At 37.9% G+C, this 22,092-nt stretch overlaps 1 protein-coding gene across 1 annotated transcript in view; it reads left to right on the top strand.

The window, feature by feature from the left end:
- The first annotated feature begins 769 nt into the window (after window positions 1–769).
- The window catches only part of pth1r (parathyroid hormone 1 receptor), a 55,862-nt gene continuing 34,539 nt past the window's right edge, over window positions 770–22,092 (top strand). The window contains exon 1 of the mRNA XM_044369323.1: window positions 770–1,991. Within this exon, the coding sequence (XP_044225258.1) occupies window positions 1,923–1,991 (69 nt within the window). The 5' untranslated portion in view covers window positions 770–1,922. The remainder of the gene's footprint in view (window positions 1,992–22,092) is intronic.

Here is a 22,092-nt window from a genome sequence, read left to right as displayed (position 1 = left end):
TTTTCTGTCCCCAAGTGTTTAGCAATTAAGTTAATCTGTGTGTTATTAATACAAGCATTTCTTCTTTCCGCCTTTTCAGGCAATTTATTTCAACTTCCGGCTTTGACAGTATTAAAGTTTAACTTCCAGCTTTTCTTGTAATGTATCTCAACCCTTAGCTTCTTTAGGTAATGCAGTTGAGCTTCCACTTCTGCCAGTTTTACATTTCAGCTTCCAGGATTTTTCAGCAGTGCAGTGCAAAGCATTTCAGCTTTCAACTTTTTCAAGCAAAATTCATTTCAGATATCTGCATTTTCAGCAATCCTTTGCCATTTATTTCAGCTGTCAGCATTCACACGCATTTTCTGCAGGAAATGCAAATTTCTAGTTGTAGTTACTGCCCTGGGACTGTTCATACATTTAATGTATGCCAAATCACCCAGTGTTCAAACATAGTGACTAGTTTAAAAGCTGTCAGAGAAATGTGAAAAATGGATGCTCCTAAAACTCAAAATGTAAATTATAGTAAAGCAGCTGACTGTGCCTGAGATAAAAACGGACATCTCCTGCATTATGTCTCGGTAATCCAATCCTACTAGATGCAACTTTTGAGAGAGTGCAGGGGAAAAAAGTGGTTTGGCAAAGACCCTGCGATCTGTTGAATGTAGAGTTTGTTTGAGGGGTGAGAAAATATGTCATTTCGGAGTCGTGGTTTATTCCAACGTAAGAGAGTGCGCACCAATCAGAGGCTTTTACGCTCCACCCTACCTGCCTCCTTTCCGCCCCCCCTTTTCCATCCACATAGGCTACTCACTACTGAACACGACCTGCCGCCTGCCACATCTGGAGACGCTTCCCAACACGAGAAACTTCAACTTTTGCGTTTACTCTGCGCAGAAACACTCAGGCGTTTGCGATTTATCTGTCCGTCAGGGTGAATTTGGCTTTCTCTTGATAGTAAGTAGAGATTCTTGAAGCCAAGCTGGCGTCTGTCTGTCTTTCTCTGAGCTTTTTACATCACCGTTGGTAAACAGAGATCGCTTGGGAGTTTCATACATTCAGTTGCGGTGTAACTGCCACGCTTTACTGTGTTTTACTTCAACACCATTTCTTTTCATAACACTAAATGACACATTTCCATGTTGTGCTCCCACTTGTTAGTGAAAAAGAAGCGTAACCAAGGAAAGAGAAGCACAGCAATGCATTGATTCACGCAAATCAAGTAGTCAAATCTATGAAAAGTTTGTAAATTCACCCTCATACAGTTAAAGATTTGTCAAAATTGTTATTTGTTGTTAAATGATATGATTAAACCCTGTCTGAGAGCCTGCTGGTTTACTGTCGCTTGTACAGTAGGCTAGTACATTTCTGCGTTGATGGTGACATGAGTCAGAGGGAATCAAACTGTGAAATTCAACAGCGACCGATGATGGAGTGATACATTTTGGGCTTATTTTTGTACAGCACTGATCTAACACTTTGGAAGAGAAGACTGGAATAAGCCATAAGGCGCACAGCTCCATACTGAAGTGTTTAAGTTAGTCTGAGGGGAAATTTAAAAGACCTAAAAATACAGCGTTGGTTTCTTCCCTACAAAGAATCATTTGAACTTCCCACCGCAGAGCGAGAGCGACATAAATAGTTCTGACATGTGGATGTAATTTCAGAAGAGGAAAAAAGACAGATGCAGAGAAATAAAGAGAGCGGACTGAGCCTGAGCATATAGTAGATTATAGGAAATTAAATCGAGGGCAGAGCGAGGCGATTACAGAGTTATGATTTCACAAGCGGCCATAAGCATCAAGAGGCCAGATGGAGTAAAAAAATACAACTCGCTCCGCTTTGAAGAGAGTTAAGTAGATTAAGTAATATCATTTGAGCATCATCAGCATCTGTTTGAGCCCTGCAAGGACTCTTGGAGGTAGAGCTGCCTCAGGTCAGGGATGGGATCCGCTCTGCTGCTCCACAATCTGGACTTTCTTCTCATCTCACTACTCAGCAGTTTATGCCTGGTAAGTAATTTTCTTTAAAAAAAAAAAAACAACAACATATACACATGTAATTATGTATTCTGTGTAATAACTGATTATGAACTGGAGCCAACCAGTCCAGTGGTGCCTCCTCTGTGCACATCAGCATGTCAGAGCAGGCAGAAGAGCAGCTATTATTGCAGCTGTTCATATGTAACTGTTTTTCATTAGGAAATGTTGTAAAAATGTAATACCACCTGGATTTTTATTGGAAAAACATTTAGATTAGTGACATCTGGAAAATGTTCACTCTCAGCTTTTGATTCCTACAATATCTGCTTGTTGCAATTCATGCACATCACAACTCAGGTAACCTATGGCCACGGTTAAAGAAAGATAATGGTGTGCAATTTTTTAAAAATGTTAAAGCTGACATCCAGAATAAAATACTGAAAGAAAACCAGTGCTTTGTACTCACATTCACCTGCATACTTTTAATTGTTCTTCTGGGATGTGCATGTAACGCCTCCTTGTATTTGGTATGTGTTGCCAGTCGTGTATGAGCTCAAATTGCAGAGGACCAGGTTATATATTGACACACATATTGACAGTTTCATTACTGGGCTGAAGAGGTTGACACGGTTCTTGATGGCAAGCTGCTGTGACTAGTGATTACACTTTTGTTCCATTAAACGCACCTTCTCACAGTTACAACACAATAACACAGTGTTTGTGTTTGTGTAACCTTGCTTGTATTATAGTCAGGGCTTTGTGTTTACTACAGATTGTTACATAGCTTTGCGGCGCTCTTGCCTGCTTTGACTGAAGCAATTCCTGCAGTCAGAATGGGAGAAAGTATTTCATTCACAACTCCTGGAGCACCTGAACAATCCTCCCTCCCTGATTCACAGCTGTGATTCTGATTTACTTTTGCCCGACATTGTGATTTATAATTGCGCTCTCAAATATTGCCATAGCTGTACTGTATCCAGAGGGCCTGCTGCACACACACATACGCTGTACAGGCAGAGCCGCGCACCAAGTTGGTTCTGTGTGTTTTGGCTGAGGCTGTTGTGCATTCAACAGGCAGTTCGCCCAGGCTCTGAGGTACAGTGCATTTTCCCAGTGATGTGGTCCATCAATGTACCGCAGTGGACCTCTAGGCTCATTGGTTTAGATGGCAGAGGAAAACAATTATAACATAGCTGTGTATTTATAGCTGATTCAACATTCAGTCGTTAAAGGCTCTGTCTGTGAATGGTGTTTACCCGTTTTTAAGTTTGGTGTTTGCTTAGTCTTCCTCTCCACAAAAAAGTATTTTTTTTCCAAACTGCGACCAAAAGGGACGTCGATTTCGCTGGATGCCAAAGCTAAGAGTGGAAAGTCTGTGTCTCTGTTTATAGAAAGAATACAAAGCTTTTAAAATTGAGACATACAGTTGACAAACGACAGGACTGACTGTGCCGCAGGCTCAGAATATAAATGATGATTTCCTGGCATCATAAATAACAAATATTGTGAAGTGCAACATTGTGAGGTGCATGTTCTCCAACAGTTTTATCTTAAGGAAACTGGCTGATACAAGAACAGACGAGGAATCTCTTCATTGTGTTTTACATCTCAGCAGAAACCCCTCAGCAAGCATGTTGCAGGGACAGGGCACAGACAAAGCCTTACCTCATAGCGCCTTTGTTCAGTGTGACTGGCTGCCTCACTTACTCAGTTATTACATTTATTAAGCGGAAGCACTGCTTCTAGGAACCTCAATGAGCATTTAATTTTTACCTCATGACTGTGTTTTCCTCCGTGATGACTTGCATGTGTGTGGATCCTCACTGGAGGGACTCGAGCTGTATCTCTATCTATCTGTCATAGCCAAGCGTTATGTCAGCTCTATACAAAATATGACTTTGAGGGCTGTCATGTTTTGTACTGAACAAGGCAGTTTTGACTAGTTTGAAATGTGGAAAATATCTGTTGTTGACTATTTAAGCCCAGAACGTTGTTTGGGTCTTTGTTCCTCTGGGACAACAATGTGAAAGAATTTCTAGATTAAGTATAATTTAAATCAGAGCAGACTTTGACCTGAATATTTGTAACCTTTGATATCATGCACAGAATATTTGTCAAAGTGATACTAAACTGAAATAACATTATAACATGAGCAATCAAATATGCTCTAATTGCCATAAATATCATATATGAATGCAGAATCTATAGGCAACGGGACAAGATTTTGGTACTGGAAGCTTTCTGATTTCCGTTTGTAGTTTGTGTGTAGTCTGAGTAGTATTGACCAATCACGTTTGAGTGGGCTTTGGTTGCATGCAGGTAAACAGTCCGTGTGGAGAGCAAGAGGCGGAATGCATTGGCCAAAATGCAATCTCGGAACCCATCGGCTATCATCTGATGACAATTTAGCTTTTTATTCGCTTTTTTAAAAATGTATCTGCATTCATATGCATATATCTGTTTATAGAGATTAGCCAAAATGTCGCCTGGACCATCTCAAGTTGCTAATCAGACTGTAAACAACAGCCGGCGCATGGAAGAGGAAGTCTTGTCATGGATATCTGTTATCTGTTATCTGGATATCTGCTGGGATAACCGATGGGTTTGGGGATTGAATATGCTCTGGCAGATATAGAATTGTTCAGGCTAGTAAAAATACACATGGATGGATGATTTCTGTATATTATTCTCTGCAAAGAACATTTCATTTGATGTTCAGACATGTTCAATCAATTTGAAACTGCAGGATCTCAAGTCCAGTCCACAGTTGAATCAAAATGTATGTCACATGAGACATGTTAAAGGAGAAATGTGCTGTAAAATGCACATAAGAGATGGCCTTTATATGGTAAATCACTTCAGTTTTGCCTTGTACACAAAGTGTATCATTTAAAAGCATTTAAAATTAATGGTACTAAAAAGCACACCCTGCATGCCCCTCAGAGTAACCTTTCAGAATAGCTTTATCCATCTCTGCCAAATTATCCTCAATGGAATTTCATAACACAGATTAGAGTACAGGATAATCTCATCTCAATCTGTCTCTGGTAATTAGGGGCAGCAGATAACTTCTCACTAATTCATACGAACTGCTGGTGCATTTGTGAAATAGGCTTTAATATTTAAATTCATTTTTGCGTGCCCCTTTAGCTGATCCCCAACTTGACTTATGATTTTTTTTCTACTATTGTCTGGGTTTGTGTGTGTGTGAGGGAGTACGAAATGAAGCATCTCCTCAAATGTATCTCATGAATTTGCTTTTCGCTGAGTAATTTAGGCAAAACTGCAGAGACAACAGTCTTTGTGATTGCCTCTTTTAATTATACTTAGTCTGCAGCTTCATGCAGAGAGTTGTTTAACATTAACTTTCCCTAATAGGAGACGATGAAGCTGATCCTGCAATATAAAGCTTGGTGATGGCATATTAAATTCAATATTATCATTAATCATCTCTCCACATAACACTTTGTGACAGAATTCTCATCATGGGAATTAGACTTTACAATCATCATGTCTCAACAATAAGTCAAATTTTACTGTCTCAAATACTGATAAGATGATAAGATTTGTAGCCCGTGTCCATCCCGGTCAGGATTTTGTTTTTGCAGAATACTGAAAAATAATTTTATTCAATGAGATGTACACAAGTTAAATTGAACTTTTTGTGCTTTAATTTTGAATATATTACTCAATAGAATTGTGATTGTGATAATGCTGTGATAATTATTGCAATTATTATTATTGATAGTTTTGTCCACAGTTCCCATGACTGCAATGGTCTTGAGCACACAAACAAACTTAATATGTGTCACTCATTCGTCATTCATTTCCATTTGAAATAGAAATTACACCTCTTCACAAAATTACAGGTAACATGGAAATAACACTTTTATTATAATAGACTCTTAGACTGTCAGATGTTATAAGATGTGTTACCTATTTGGACAGATGAGGGGGGGTGTGGGGGGTCAGTTGGGCCCTGTCTATGAATGTCCCCAGTTGTGATCGGGGTTTACTCCCTTAGCCATTGAACCACCCATGGCAGTGGGGGCAGTGGCTGTTGAAACCCCTCTGGGGGCCACTGCAACTCCGAGATCCCCTCCCAGTTCAATCTTTGGGCACAGAAACCCCAGTTAACATGGGTTACTATGAGGAGGCATGGTAAGAGTCTTGGTGAGGGAAAGGCTATGACCATGGAAGACCTACTGTATATACTGTGGGAGGCCAGCGGCAGAAGCTTAGGAGCGAATTGTAGGCATCCCTACTTGCAATGGCTCACTTAGCAAAACTGCAGTACACACATCACAACACCCTGCAGGCAAAGATCCTGCCAACCCACAACTTAGCCAACCTTGTGTCTTAATGGGGCCATCGGGCAGAGGGACAACAAAGCGCTGCCAGGACCAATTTACTCATCTCAGGGTACTTTTCTGTCAACTGGATGTCATTTCCTAGTCTTTTTTATTAAAGGAACCTCCCTCAGATATAGTATTCACACAGTAGGTATCATCAATTTGTGTTGGGTTACTATATGATCAAGGGCTCAGTTTTTTTGTTTTTTTTTTAAATTTATTTTTTGTATGATGCACAGCCAGGCTATATATCGTGACCTTTACTGCTTCCAAGAGGGAGGAGAGAATCAGCAGGAGGTATGTCAGCAATGATTAGGTAGCAAAGTGCAATTTCGGTGTCAAGAATTACCAGGATTTCTTGCCTGCCTTCAGACCACGTCAAACGCATATGATAAAAGTTGTATTATATTATACATCGGTGGTTTTCCCACACAATTATTATATTTTATTTGCAGCAAAGGCTTCTTTTTAAACAATCGGTTAGTTGTGTGCTTTTATGCTTGGCTTTACCAAACCTCTGCTGGGCATCACAACGATCAAGAATGGTCACCTATGCAGTAAATGGCCTGTTAGTTGACCAATGAGAGCCCACTGCTCACAAAAACAACAAAAGAACTGAATGGGAACCCCCCCCCCCCCCCCCCCCCCCCCCCCAATCCTAACACAGTTAATTTCCTTACTTTATCCAGTTAGTTCATTTTAGCAGTCGGGGATCTGTGGAGCAGATTGCTAATTGTTGCTTAGATTGAGCAAATGTGAGCTCTCACATGGAGAGAAACCACAGACAAGGCCAAGGGAAGACCCTGGCCATCTGGCCATGTGAACCCACCAAAATCTATTCCAGAAAAAAATTTAAAAAAATATAAAAAAATCATTGATAATCTAGCATGTGGGCTCATATTCAACATTGTTTGTAAGAACTCTACTGGGAGGCTATTTTTTGAGGAAAGTTTTATACATGCCTAGATGGGATCAAGTACAATTTTTGTTAACTGGACTTTTAGTGATTTTCAGGCTCATTGGGTGTCATTTCGTATAGTTTTTATATGACATTGTGATTAGCTTTGCCTCATTGTTTCTGCTGGTAATCTTTAACATGCCTTTTCTTGATACCTCTTCGTCATACCGGTCAGCTTCACAGACAAAACAGCAGTGAGCTTCAGACTTGCCTTAAGATAGTTGTCACTAATTTGTATGTTACCTAATTTGACTTTGATGCTAATCCTTCAGACAGGAAAAGGATGAAACATTTTTTCATGATAACCTTAATTAGGCTTTACAGTTAATGATTTGCTCCCACTGTCTCTCCAAGTTACAGGGCCCTAATAATGATGATGATATTATCTGGTTGTTTGGAGATTTTTAATAATGCTTATTGTGCATGCTTCATTTCCAGGGCCCAGTTAGAAAAGTCTCATCATTATAACTCTGGCTAAATTGAGATCAGATAAAATTAAGTTAAAATAGGGTCTGGCAGAATGAGATAGACTAAAGAAAATGATGGTCCCAACCTCTCTTTGCGTCATTACCAAATATCATCAAACCATTTTCCACATTGTACCAGAGCTCTCCTAGGATGAGGGCAACATAATAATCAAATGTGTTATCTCCTCCAAACGTATTTAATTTAAGAAGCAGTATGAACAAGGACAGCTGGAGCTTTTATGTTAGATCCACTTCAAACTCTTCTCTCCATCACAACATTACAAAACACTGTTGTGCAGAAAACAACTGCATTCAAAGGGAAGATATAGGGACAGTCTGGTTGGTTATCACCAATGTCAGCCCCTACTGATGATTCATCGTGTCTCATAGTTCCACCTTATTTTTCAACTGTACATGTAATGTTGCATGCTCCTGGCCACAAAATCAGCAAACATCACTAACCATGCCCTGTGAGCCCACACCCCTGATTCCTGAAAACAGAGCCTGAAGTGCTGTAATCATCAAGTTTGCTGTATTCATTTCTTCCCAGCCTGCCTCCCTGCTTTTACTTAAGTAAGGGATTTAGAAATGATTTTTGGCAACACTGACGACTATGAAATTATTACTTTTAGTCATTGGCCATTAAAATTTAGCTAGGTAGTAGGGCTATGCAATAAATCTATATGACTCTATCAACCTTTGGAAGAATCAAACAGTATTGGGGGTGATATGACCTTTTCATGTTTCTTCAAATTTCAACCTTCATCAATTGATTTTGTGTACACTTGGGACAACACAACAATGCCCTATCATAACCTTTTAAAGTTCATAAAATAATAACAATAACAATAACAATAATAATAACTTGTATTTCATACAAAATTTGCAGCTAAAAGTGCTTTACATGCAAATGACAAAGTGAAGGGTGAAGGAAAGAAAAACAAACAATAAATAAGTCATTCTTTTAAAAAAAAGCAAACGGTTTATTTACACATTCAGCAGACACCAGCAATATTACCATTAGTGCCTGACTGATAATGGATTTTTGAGTCTGATGCTGATATTGATATTTGTCAATTTAAAAAAACCAATATATCAGCCAATAGTCTTTTATTAACATAAACACATTAATACAAACAATCTTGAGTAGGATTGAGTAGATTTTTTTTTTATTGTGACCAAGATGACAAACTCACAATCTGTAATAGAGACACTGTTTCTAAATTACCTCAATGTGGCGTTTCTGTACTGCAATTTTTTATTACTTAGTGGCTGACATACACATCTATACCAATATACACTCAACAAGCATTTAGGGACACCTGTGCAATTTAATGCAATCCAATACAACAGCTCTGCCATACATTCTACTTTTATGAAGCTTATACATTTTAAGTTTTTGTTAACATTATCTGAAAGCTGATAAATCTAGTTTATTATTTTTATATTGAAAAGTGTTCATAATATTTTGCCCCCCTCATGTAGGTTAATGAGGTGGACAAAATTCAAAAAACACCACCACCCACTACAACCTCAATACTAAACAAAAAGTGGAATTATCATTGCTCTGACAATGTAAACAAAAACTGTAAATGTATAAGCTTCATAAAAGTAGAATGTGTGTGCAGAATTTATGACAGAGCTGTTGTATTGGATTGCATTAGATTGCACAGGTCTTCTGTGACTGTATCAGCAGTAAACTAATATCGGCCAATATGTCAGCCTGACTGAATTAGCAATCTGGCTCTAATGACCATTCATTTGGAGTCATGTTTCTTTTCTTTGTCATGGTGTCCACAAACTCCCTATAGAAATATCTGGTTCTTAAAAACTGCTAAATGCGCTACTATGTTTACTGTAGGACTTTAAATATGTCACTTTATTAAGTTTTAATATTTTTTCAGGTGAGAAATTTGATCTGTGCAGCTCTTTGGTGATTTACTGCTGGCTCTAATGTCTCCACAGCATTTTGATATATGATATAATTCCTTTTGGAGGATAAATGTGGGTCTCACAGATAAAATTTAACAATTGCAGCTGCCACATTAGTTTGTCTGAATTTTAAGTGAAGCTTCATGTTTTCACTGGACAGAACAACAGCGCTGCCTCTGGGGCTCTATATGTACAGATATCACCACATTTCAATAAATACAAATGTATTAAAATGAACAGATCAGTCTATATTCAATTTTGTTTTATTTTATTAAGCTACATAACAGTTTGGATTTTTATTATAGCTATATTACAGACTGAATAACATAATTTACTGCATCTCTCTGTCAATGAGGTTATTTTTTGTGAGAAAAAACTGTTAGTGGAGCTTTGAGTTGAAATTATTTTGTCACAATACAGTTAGGCAGTTGTGTTGAAGCTGAGCTGTTACTGTCAGCAAGTATGCTGCCATTATGTTGACAACATAACGGCATGCCACACAACACACCCCTCTAACCCTAATCATCTCACTGCCCATGCCTAAACACGGGTGTGTCATGTAGTAAAGTGTCTTGTGTCGTTACTGCGAGTCCGCAGATAGACCTACTTGGTCAAATTGGTCAAAGCCTGGTGCACTTCCTGGGGACTTGGTCGCCATGTGTCACCACTTCCTGTATCCATTGTTTCAAATTAAAATCCCTCTAACGTTTCATACACAGTCCAGGCTTGTACTAGGTTTTGACCTAGTCTTGTCGTGACTGCTGACTGTGCTGACTGTTGTGGCTGGCAATGACGCTGATGAGAGCGGTGAGAGTGAACCAAAACAATAAAGTTGCAGGCCTAAAAAACTAAACAGAGAGAAAGTGGTAAAAGACACTAAAAGGATAATCCAGTTCACATTACACATAGTCATTTGATCCATATGATATATAATTAAAAATATTGATTAGTGCCGCTTTAATATTTCTCGTTGTTGTATGTGTATGAAAACTTTGGTCTCACGTAATATATAACAGTGAAATTCAATTCTTTGAGAGTAAGTTAAGTTTTTATGTGTTTTGGCATGCGTTTGCTATGTTGTGACATATTCAGTGAAAAAGATTCTTTTTAATATTGTGATTTCATCCGTGTCGACAAGCCCTACTTGCTCACCAGTTTGTAAACGTTAGTGCATGTCACTACCTACTATTAGCATTGGTGTTGTTCCCCATGGAAACTTTGGAAGTGGGTTTATTGATAATTATTATTAGCAACTTTTTCCGACATATTAAAAGTAGCCAGTGAACAAAAAGCAATGACAAAAATGTAAAAATCACTTTAAATTAGTAATCTTAAATCCCTAATGATAGTCTCAACAAAACCATTTGATGCCACTTCTTATTTCCACTCATGACACAGTAGACAGCCTGCCAGTTGCTCATGCTGATGCCAGTTTGGCCTGCTGTTAGTGAAAATAGTGGGTTCACATCATTGCACTATTGAACAGGATAAGAGGATTGTATGATGTCACTACTGCCGTCTTTTATGCCCAGTTTTCACTTTGCAAAATGTCCCAACAAACACTCAAAATCACAACCCTAATTTACATTGATTATACTACTTGCTGCAGGTCACTGTGTTTGAACACTTAAAATGCACAAAACAAGGACGGGTGATAAAATGGTTTCTTTTGAGTTTGGTATGAAGTGGAAATTTATCATAATTGTAGTGACCCTGCAGTTTCTGATAGACAGACTTTGCCTTTTAGCCAGTTTTCCGGTGGCTCATAACACCTTGCAGATTATTATAATAATTTTTTTCTTCTTCTTTTTTCTTTGCTGTATTGTCACACTTGGTTTTGAAGATTACCCTGAAACCTCACTCTATAGAGAAATATAGATTTATCACCACCACAGGCAAGATGTGAATTAACAGTTACAAGAGGCGACAATGGGTAGGGAAAGCTTTTAAAGTTGTGTTCGAGGTATAGTTATGGATAGTGCTTTAACCACAGGGACCACGCAGCTCGGTGAAGACTGTCCGCAGATACTGCACTCGCTCCTTGAATGAAATGTCACATCATCGAGTCACTGAAACACAGTAAAAATAACATGTTTACACTCTCAGCTTCAAGAGTATCATGTAATTGTGTGTGATGGACTGTGAAGTAATGGAAATCAGCAGTAGTTTATAAAGCTGAAGGATTTGAGAGGGCGTATTTTTGTGCACAGATGGTATTTCTTATTAAAAAATGGATGTCAGCAAATGTTCTTAAATTAAACCCGGATAAAACTGAGATCCTTTTTATTAGTCCTGACAGACTGTATCTTAGTATCCAGTACTCTCTTGGTCCCTTATCAATTAATGTTAAACCAACTGTCAGGAACCTGGGTGTGCTCTTTGACACTAACCTCACTTTTAAGAAACACACTAACAAGGTTACCCAGTCATGCCTCTACCATCTGAGGAATATTGCTAGGATACGAACAGTGCCGAGTTTTTAATGACACTCAAACTATCATTCATGCTTCTATTTCTTCACAGTTGGATTATTGTAATGGTCTTTTAATGGGTATAAACCAGAAATCTAATAGATTCCAAGTTTTGCAAAATACAGCAGCAAGACTCCTAACAAAAACCATGAAAAGAGAAGACATTATTCCAATTTTAATGGTTTGCACTGGCTGCCCATTTATTTTAGGACTGATTTCAAGATTTTACTTATTACTTTTAAAGCCCTTCATGGCCTGGACCCAGAGTACATATCTGAACTGCTGTCCCCTTACTAACCAGTGTGCAACCTGAGATCCTCAGGCAGGAACCTGCTGACTGTTCTCACCTGAAGTTTAAAGAATAAACAACACATCCTAACAACACGGTCTAAAATTCAGACCGGCAAAAACAACCTATAGTTTACTCCATCTAGCGGCCGTAGTTATGCACTCCGGATTTCTAAAACTGTTACAAATCACTGTTAAAAAACAATTATGTTTTATGGTGTGACATTGCTGTGGCTAAGGTCTGGTTAGGTTTAGGCACAAAAAGCATTTGGTTAGAGTTAGAGAAAGATCGTGGTTTGAGTTAAAATGATTACTTGAAACGTGGTTTACATTTCCTTAAAGTTACACAACCTTCGTCATCATGGCAACAGTAAACACCACAACGTAACGGTTTTTTAAGAAATGTCCCGACCTGCGGTTGGAAACAGGAAGCGAACAGCGGTCTCCTGCAGCAAAGTCCAATGTCCATTTAGCCATCCAACCAACCCGCGTCCTAAATAATCTTATCAAGTCACCTTATATTGACGTCATCTGAACTGCGTCACTTCCCGGGGTCATAATTACTACGGCTGCTAGATGGTGTAAACGGAACTATAGATCATTTTTGCCAGCCTGAATTTTAGACCTATAACGTCATTTTTCTTTTGAGGACGGGCTGAGACTAAAGGAGACCAAGCGTTTGCTGTTTGGGCTCTACGGCTGTGGAATGACCTGCCTGAGGAACTCTGGCTCGCCACATCAGTATCTTCTTTTAAATCATTTTTGATCGAAAGGCGTTCTTATAATTTTTCTTTCATTTTATTTTTATTTTTACTCCTAACTGTTATGTTATGGCGTACTCTATTCTTGACGTTGCACTTAAGTCTTGCAGTGCTCTATTTTAAGTTTTAAGTCATCCATTGTTTTCACATTTTATCTTTAGCGTTTTATTTATGGTTTTTAATCATCCATTGTTTTTAAGTTTTCTTCCTTTTGTACTATGTCTGCCTGTTTATTCATACATTGTTATTATTATTGTTATTGTTATTTATACCCACCTTGGTTAAGATGTAATTTCTCCATCCAAATGAGATTATGTGGTTGGCAGATTTTAGACAGTTTTGTAATTTAGTTTTCCAGCAGGCAGTGTGGATTTAGGCAGCATGGAGGTGTAAACTCTGTATCAGTTGCTGTACATGGCTTGTCGCTGTAGATTGTGAGTCACTGACTGTCGTCACTAGTCAGTTAACATGTTTGCCTGAATTTTCCTGGGATCATCATGGGATTCAGCTCACAGAGGCAACTTGTAGTGGGAAAATACCCTTCACAAAACATATCATTATACTCACAGCAGAGCATATGCTTTACTGTAGCTGAGAGGATTCCTGAGATAACTGCAAAGTAATCTAATTTATTGAACTTTCTCTCAGAAATGCATACATCTTTGTGCCATGGTTGTCTTTTTTTTCTACTGACTGACAGTTTGCTCAGTTTTTAGAGGGCCTGTGAGTCAGACTCATAACGTGTGTGTTAATAGGAGAGTCTTCAGTTTCACCAGCATGGTAAGGTTATACCATGGCTGTGTTTGGCTCAGGAAAGGGCTTGTTTTCTTGACTTACTGTGACCTCTGCTTTTTTTTCTTAACTTTTCCATTTGAGAAAAGCTAGAGTATGTGTAACTCAATGCCACTTTTACACCTCACTGAAAAAGGTACACTTCTAACAGACATTTTAATGGTGTGTCTCTGCCCTATGAACTTCAGCATTCATAAAGATCTACCGTTTGGCTGTGTGCTGTATGAGTTGAAGTTGGTAGCGATGTTAGCTTTTTTTTCTTCCTTTATTTTTTTTAACCTCAAGGACTTAACGATGCATTTAAATCATCTCTTTGTACTCAGTGATCCCTTTTTGCATGTTGCATCTTCAAAAGCTAATGAGAAGCAATTTGATGAAAGATCAGTAAGCGCGAAGGAGGCAGTATTTAATGATGCCAAAGACGCTTTACTAAACTAGATCTGACAGTTCCACTCACATCTTTCTATTTCTGTTCCTCATTGTGGACATGCTGACATAGATTAAATTTTTTTTTTTTCTGCAGACAGTTTCCAAGTTTCAGCTGAATACCACGGACACGCTGTATGCAGTGATGGTTATCTCAGGGAGGTTGAAGTCACGGCCATGTGTCAAACATTTGACACATATCAGAGTGTGGGGCTGTCTCTCCTCTGTCAGTCTTTGATAAGGTGGTCTGGATTCTATCTTCTACTCACTGAGTGTTGAGAATGTCCAATATCAACATTGTTTTCATTCTAGCATTGCACTAAGAAATTGGTGGACAAAGGAATAACAGTATGTTATAACAATAACAAGTCAAAAAGTCAGGGACACACTGATTGATTGCATGTGCCATGATGAGTTTGCGTCCTATGTGGTCTTTCTTCATCAGTTACCTGCTGTATCAATATTGTGGTGCAGACTTCCTTCCGGGCAATAGGAATCCCAGTGTACCTCAGTCGAGTTGACATGTGAAAATTCTCAGCTATGTAGACGCCTTTGCCATTGACCGAAGGTATCCGCTGAGCCCTACCCCCACTGTTGCTGAAGGGATTGAGTTTCAAATGTACAGAAGTTCCCAGACCCATTCTACTCGCCTAAATGCAGCATGAATTGAGTTTGTAGACAGTTACAAGTCAATTCCCCAAATAATCAACACCAGAAAGAGTAGGATTTCACACTTCTGATCCAGTTGTTTGGATGCAGCTCAAACCCTGGGCAGGAATACTCCCCTGACACATGGCTTATGGCTGAGAGGAGGCCGGATTTCTTAAAAGGACCTTTATTAGTTTCATTGCAAAACTCTGGAGCTTATGGGTTTGTAAGTATGCAGTTCACGGCTCCAGATTTTCCAGCAAATAAGTAAAGAAATCCTCTCACTTCAGTACAGGACAAATCTCAGCCAATTTAAATTCAGATAACAGTGCAAAGTTTGGCTGGTCTCTCCTGCGTTAGCGCTGTGGCATTTAACACTTGAGCCAACAAGAGCACAAACTCTTCATGCGGTTGAAAAGTTATGGTTCAAGTCACTGCAGATCTAAAGTTGAAGTGTTCCATATGAATATACGTCTATAGTACTGGAGGGATTTAATTAATGTTTGGAACTGACATTTACCAGTGCAATGTTAATTGTGTATTGAAGGTCAGACAGATGATTAATTCCAAGTGTTATTGCAAACTTTTTTGCATGAGTACTTCCACCAACATTAGAAGATATTACTCACCGGTCAAAGTTCACTGTGTCTTTCCCTGATAGACTGGTGACGCATGCATTGGAACAAATTCCAGCCAACCCTGTGGTCCTAAATAATCAGCGGGTAGTAAGAAATAAATTAATGACTGAGTGAGAGAATTATATAATTAACAAATTAAAATTTTGGTTGTTAATATTTCAGCAGTCAGTCTAATTCTCTCTTTTTTCAGGGTTATCCTGAGGGGATTGGCTTGCATTTTTTTGAGGACAAAATCAATGATTTAAAGTTCAGACAGACATCAAATGTTATTGGATTGCACCAATCACACAGTGCATGGTGTTGGTCACTCGATCATGTTTCAACTTGCACCATGTCTGTATCCATCTGTACATATGTGGACTGAATAGAGGCAATGTTTGAAATGTTGCCCATTGATTTGCTGCTGTATGTAGCGTGCTGTATGGAAACCTGGCAGTGTTTTAACACTGAGTTTCATAATTGATCAAACGTCACTTTCACTAATTTTGAAACAAAATGAAACACCCATTAGAGTTTTTTTTGGCTTATTTCTGTAATTATTTTTATTGAGTTTTTTATTTGACATGGTGGTTTTTTGGAAGATTAAAGAGCCCTGTGTGGAATAAGTGTATTTAATGTGCCATTGTGTGTGTTTTTTCAAGAATAATCTGACTCATAAGGACTAGAGTTAAAAATCTGTAACTGATCAGTCAATACGGAGTTTACATTCTCCATATACCGTGCTCAAAGACTCAATTTTTTTCGTTCCTACAAAGTTTTAGAATTCAAGACCTAAATACAACCTGTACAAACTGTGTAATTACAGAATTTCACTTATTTCACTCATAGCTACAAAAAATGTAGTGAATGAGTGCAGTGAATGAGATTTAAAACACCAGCAGTTAACAGAAGAAGGGGTTGAAATGCTTCGATATCCCAACTAATACAAACTCTATCATATTAAATCTTTAATAGAATATATCCCAGCCACTATATAGTACGCTTATATGCTCTTAAACAAATTGATTAATACATTTTTTGTCTATAAAAAAATATGTATGTCTCAGTCTCATAAATGATTCACCATACATTTTGTAACTTAAATCAATAATTAAAGTTCTCAAAATCAATGGAAACTCTAGTAAAAATTGTTAGTATTTGAATTTTAATTGTAATTATATTACAACCAGATCCATAACAGCAGTCGAATAGGAGTACTTTGTTGGTATAGAGTATAGTCACTGTGTAACTATATCACTGACATACTGTAAATACAGTTTGTGGGTGGAATTCAGACAGGAAGTTGAGGAACAGAGAATTATGGGAAACTGAGTTCCTGTTCTGACATGTGAAGCCACTACAAAATCAAAAAAATGTGAAAAATGCCCATTGTAATTTCCCAGAGCCCCAGGCAACAAATTCAAATCTCCTGTTTTGTCTGACCAATTGTCCCAAACCCAAAAATTATCAATTTACTAACATATATGACAAAGAAAAGCAGCAAATCCTCATAATTGAGAAGCTGGAACCAGAGCTTGTTTGGCATTTTTGCCAGAAAAATCGATGAAACGATTAATTAGTTATCAAAGTAGTTGGTAGTCAGTCAGACAACTTGTCAACTGATCTTTCCAGCTTTTGAAATAATTTATTATTATGCAAGTATACAATTTGACAATCTGCAAGGTAAAAAAGTTTGGTTTCAGTTTAAAATATGTGACAAGTCAGATAGACTGTCTTGGGTACATTTGAAGGGGATTTATAAAAATTATGTGGATGAGGAAAAAGGTCAATACTGTATAATCCTTTGATGTGTCAAGGATCAGTTTTGCTTCCATTCACTACTGCTTCAAACCATGGCTGTACGGATTTATTTAGATTTAAGCCCTAAAACGACTTGTTATTAGGCAGCAGTGCAAACCACCAGATTTAGATGGTTGATTTTCTTATTAAAAACATCATATTCAGTCAATAAAGATGATATTGCGTGTTGGTTCTCCTTTATAGTGACTGAGGTGCAATTCAGTCAAACTTTGTTACTTGGTCGTGTTTTCAGCGAACCACGTGTGTGATATTGATTTGTACCGTTCTCATCCGTGCACACTGTTTGCCTTTTGCAACAGACGCTGCCTTTTACCCATGAGTTCAAGTCATTTTCAGTCAAATAAAAACACAGTTCAAAGACCTCAGCACTAGTGACCTTGTAGTAAGTGGAAGGTGGAAAGCTCATGCTGACAGGCCAGTTACAGGCCTCTCAGTTGGAATACACCGAGAACAGTGTAGCCCATGTAAACGAGGGTTTTTCTCACTCACTAGACGGGTTTTCCTCACTCACTAGACAGTCTGAGTATCATCATCCTCAACTGCACGCATTACCATTTGTGTCTCGGACATGTATTAAATCCCTTAAATGCAGCTATAATGTGATGCATATATGTAGCTCTGTAATCCATTAATGGCTTGGCATGTCATTTAGTGGCTTTATAGAATCAGATTTGTGGAAGAACAGCTTTTTATAGAGTCAGCAGGCATGTGGGCAGCTCTAGAAAATAAATTAATATAAAAATTACAAAGGAAATGAAAATTACTGACACAAACAAAAGCAATAGAGACCGTGTTTACTTGCCAATTATGCTATTTACCATTTTTTATGTGTTGCAGATTGCACATTCTCTGGCTTGAATTGTGGATTGATGGAAGCTACAATTTGGTTTTTATTTAATCTTTCTTAATAACTTGTGTTCAAGTGGTCTTCTGTCATGTGAATGCTTTTTCCTGGAAGCCATGCTGGGAATTATAGTGCATATTATTTATGTTAACCCTTACAGTGATGCTTCAGGGGAAGATGAAACATATGGATATGAAGGCATATTAATGCTGTTACTATTATGTTTTAATAAATCACTGGCAGGAGGAAAGCCTGTGGTTCAGTTAAATTATTATGAATATCTTCATTCTCAAAAGAAATTAGCGCACATTAAACCTTTCATCGTTATTCATTACACTTTGAAATCTATATTGATTTCATGATAATTGTGATTTAATTAATTGGTCTTTTCTGTTGTGTAAGATAAAAGAGCTCTTACATGGCTTAGCCTTTGCTTTGTGATTTTAAATTCTGTTTGTGTTAGAAAGGCTCCACTGAAAAGCACTTCAATCAAAGGTGACCATCTGCACATGGCTGACTCTCAGCAGCCTCTTCAATAAGCAAATCACAAGGGTGGAATATTAGCAGGCAATGAAAGACACCTTGGGTGATTAGGCGCTGCCTAATTGGTCTACAATTTAGAGGCTTTATTGGGAAGGCAGTTACAATTAGGGATCTTATACAAACACTGTCCTTGCCCTAGTTCCTCGCAGGCAGCAGGCTGTTCATACCCCTTTGGTTAACAGTGGAAAAGGGGCTGATTATGTGTGAGTGTTGCCCTCTAGATGTGTCACCTCTTTGCACTCAGCTCTTTCTTCACTCAAATGTTAGACTGCGTCCAGAGCACTGATTGCTGTATTGTGCTCTACTTGCACTGATAATGGCGCACAAAATACTTGCTGCAGAAATTATTTTCATCACGTTCATAAGGTCAGAAGGGCATATGTTACATTCTGACTTTGCAGCGTATTATTTCACTGTGTCCAGTTGAACTGGTCAAACTAGTGGAATTCTGCACACACCAGCTCCAGCAGCTTTTTGCATTTGTGTGCGTGCGTTGCCTCGTGAGCAGGCATTTCCAGTTTCTTTTTCCAGTTTTTTTGTCCATTGCTTTTAGTTCAATCTTCACAAGCAATCTTGTGGTGAAAATGACTTTCTGGGCTTTTTAGGCATTATGTGTCTGACTTTGTGCAAGATAAACCAGACGACTGGATTCCTTTTGTTGCTTTGTTGTTCTCTCATGCTAGCCATTGAGCATAGAGGAGGCTGGGTGATATGGATAAAATCTTTTCTAACGATATATATAATTTTATACAATATCATGATATAGATATATATAGTGAAATTTTATATTTTCTAGAAATTCAATGCACAATTTACTTTTACTCTGAACATAAAATGACCTAATGGTAACATCTGCTTTTAGCTAATTCTGTGAGCTAGCTCTAAATTGGTGTAAAAGCTTTGTAAATCATATATTTTCATACATCATTCTTGTTCATTTATGTGCAACATTGCCAACAATTACCTAATACAACCAGAGATATTAAAATGATAGCTACAAATCTCTATTTTCTCACAGCACATACTGTCATATCATGTGATCCTCATTGGTAGTGATGCGCTTTCTTCTTTTGTAGCTATTTTTCCATTTTCATTTACAGTACGCACAGATTTGTATAGGGAGGTGTGTTCAGCTCTGTTTCCATTTTAGGCAAAACTTACTTATTTATTTGTGAACTATGAATGCTTTTCAACCATCAATTAATGAACTGTATCGCAATACACTGAGTGACCAAAATAGAAACACCTCTGCAATGCAATGCACTCCAGTGCAACAATCCTGTAATAGATACTACCTTTGTGAATATCAATATTAATTTAAATTATTTTTGACAGTTTGTCAAAATTATACTAAGGTAAGGTAAGGAGTTCCATTGTTCCTCTATATATGAAAATGAGAACAAAATAATATCATTGTTGACACAGTGTCTGTTGTTGACAGTTTCTATAAGGCTTGTAGGAAAAAGCCTCAGCAAGCAGAATGATGTGCATGCCGAGAATGCTGATGGTGGCTCAGTGGTGGGCAACGCTCACATCCATTTAGACTTGTGAAAATGTTAGTCTGTAATGACACTGGCTTTGTGATGTTTAAACAAAGTGAAACATAAATCGAAGAACTCCCTGCAGACAACTAATGGTAATGTTGACAGTGAGATTGAGTGCAACAAGATTCTGCTAAATTGAGTGAATTTAAGTGAATTAGCAGCTGAAACAGAGAAACATTTGTGGCAGCAGTGAAGATGCTGATGCTGAAACAAACCTTAGCTCACTGAACATTGTACCTGAACCTCAAAAGACACACGACCAACAGTCAATTCACTGTCATCATTCATTTATGCAATCTTTTGTATAAAAGAATTACCTCTGGAGAGCTTTCAGACATTTCAAGGCTCATCCTATTTTCTCTTGCCGCAATATGTATTTTTGTGAAAGTGTCATTTAAAAATTGATGAGTCCATTAGAACATACCTGCTGTCCATCTTAATAAATATTGTAGAGCCCTACTTTTTGCGACCTCACCTATTTCGTTTTCACAATGAGGTCAAGAAGATTTGCAGGTATATAATTAGATTGACCCACAAATTTGACACTTCATTCATTATAGCAGCCAATACTAATATCTAAATAATCAATTTTCAGTGGCTTTCTCAACATATAATGTGTAATTGTTTGTAAGGTGGTGAAATGTACAGTACTGGACAGTAGTGAATATTCATCTGATGAGAATAAACATGAATGAACAAAGCTTTTTGGATGATATTAATATGAACACTAACATCATCTCGTGTTTTATCCTTAACCGCTGTGCTTTACTGCTGATTGCTGCCGCTGTGGATTACTGCTGATGTTGCCAAGCTGTGACTGGGAGGGTATCATATGCGATTAATGCCACAGTGTATGGAGTAAAACTACATGATCTGTACATCTGAGGAAAAAAAAGCTCTCATGGAATTCTCTTTGATATTTTTAAACTATAATCTTCATAATCCGTATATGAAAATAATCATTCACCCATGACTATTTTTACATTTTTTATTGTGACCCATTGTCTTGCTAGCAGTCTGTCACAAATGTTATTGGTTGACACTTTTGTGACATCCATTAAGATATTATGAAATGTCTGGTGTATTTCATTGTTATATAACTATTAGTAGTTTTTAAGCTTTTGATGAAAATTAAAATGCTGCATTTGCATTCCTATATTGAGGGATTGGCCCATACTTTGTGCATTAAATCACTTATATAACATAAGAGTCGTCCTTTTTAATTTGAGAGAACAACAACGATCACAACTATCTGGGCTCCATGAGATGCATGCTGCCTCTCAGAGCACACACAATGTTTCCATCAAGGACAAAAGTGCTGTTCTTCAGGCTTACGACCAGAGCAGGGTATAATTAGGAACTAAATGCTGCTTTAAGTCAGAATGTGGTCTGCAAGCATTTCCAAAGGACAACCAGTCTTGTGGTTTGTGGTTTTTATCATCAAATGCAAATTGCACAGTTGAAGAGGAGTGGCACTGACTCATAGAGTTTATAATATCCAGGAACCTCATCCGCTAAAACATTCATGCGGTGCAATATGTCAAAAGTAACATATTCATGTTTTTTCCAGATAGTGGACAGGCCATTAAAAACAAGATTCAGCGGAGAAAAAAAAAAAAAGATTCAGCGGAGTTATAATTTTCTAGACCCCCCTATTTTGTGGAGAA

The sequence above is a fragment of the Thunnus albacares genome, chromosome 12 (assembly GCF_914725855.1).
Source record: "Thunnus albacares chromosome 12, fThuAlb1.1, whole genome shotgun sequence".
NCBI classification, from domain to species: domain Eukaryota; kingdom Metazoa; phylum Chordata; class Actinopteri; order Scombriformes; family Scombridae; genus Thunnus; species Thunnus albacares.
This window is presented reverse-complemented; position numbering and strand designations above follow the sequence as displayed.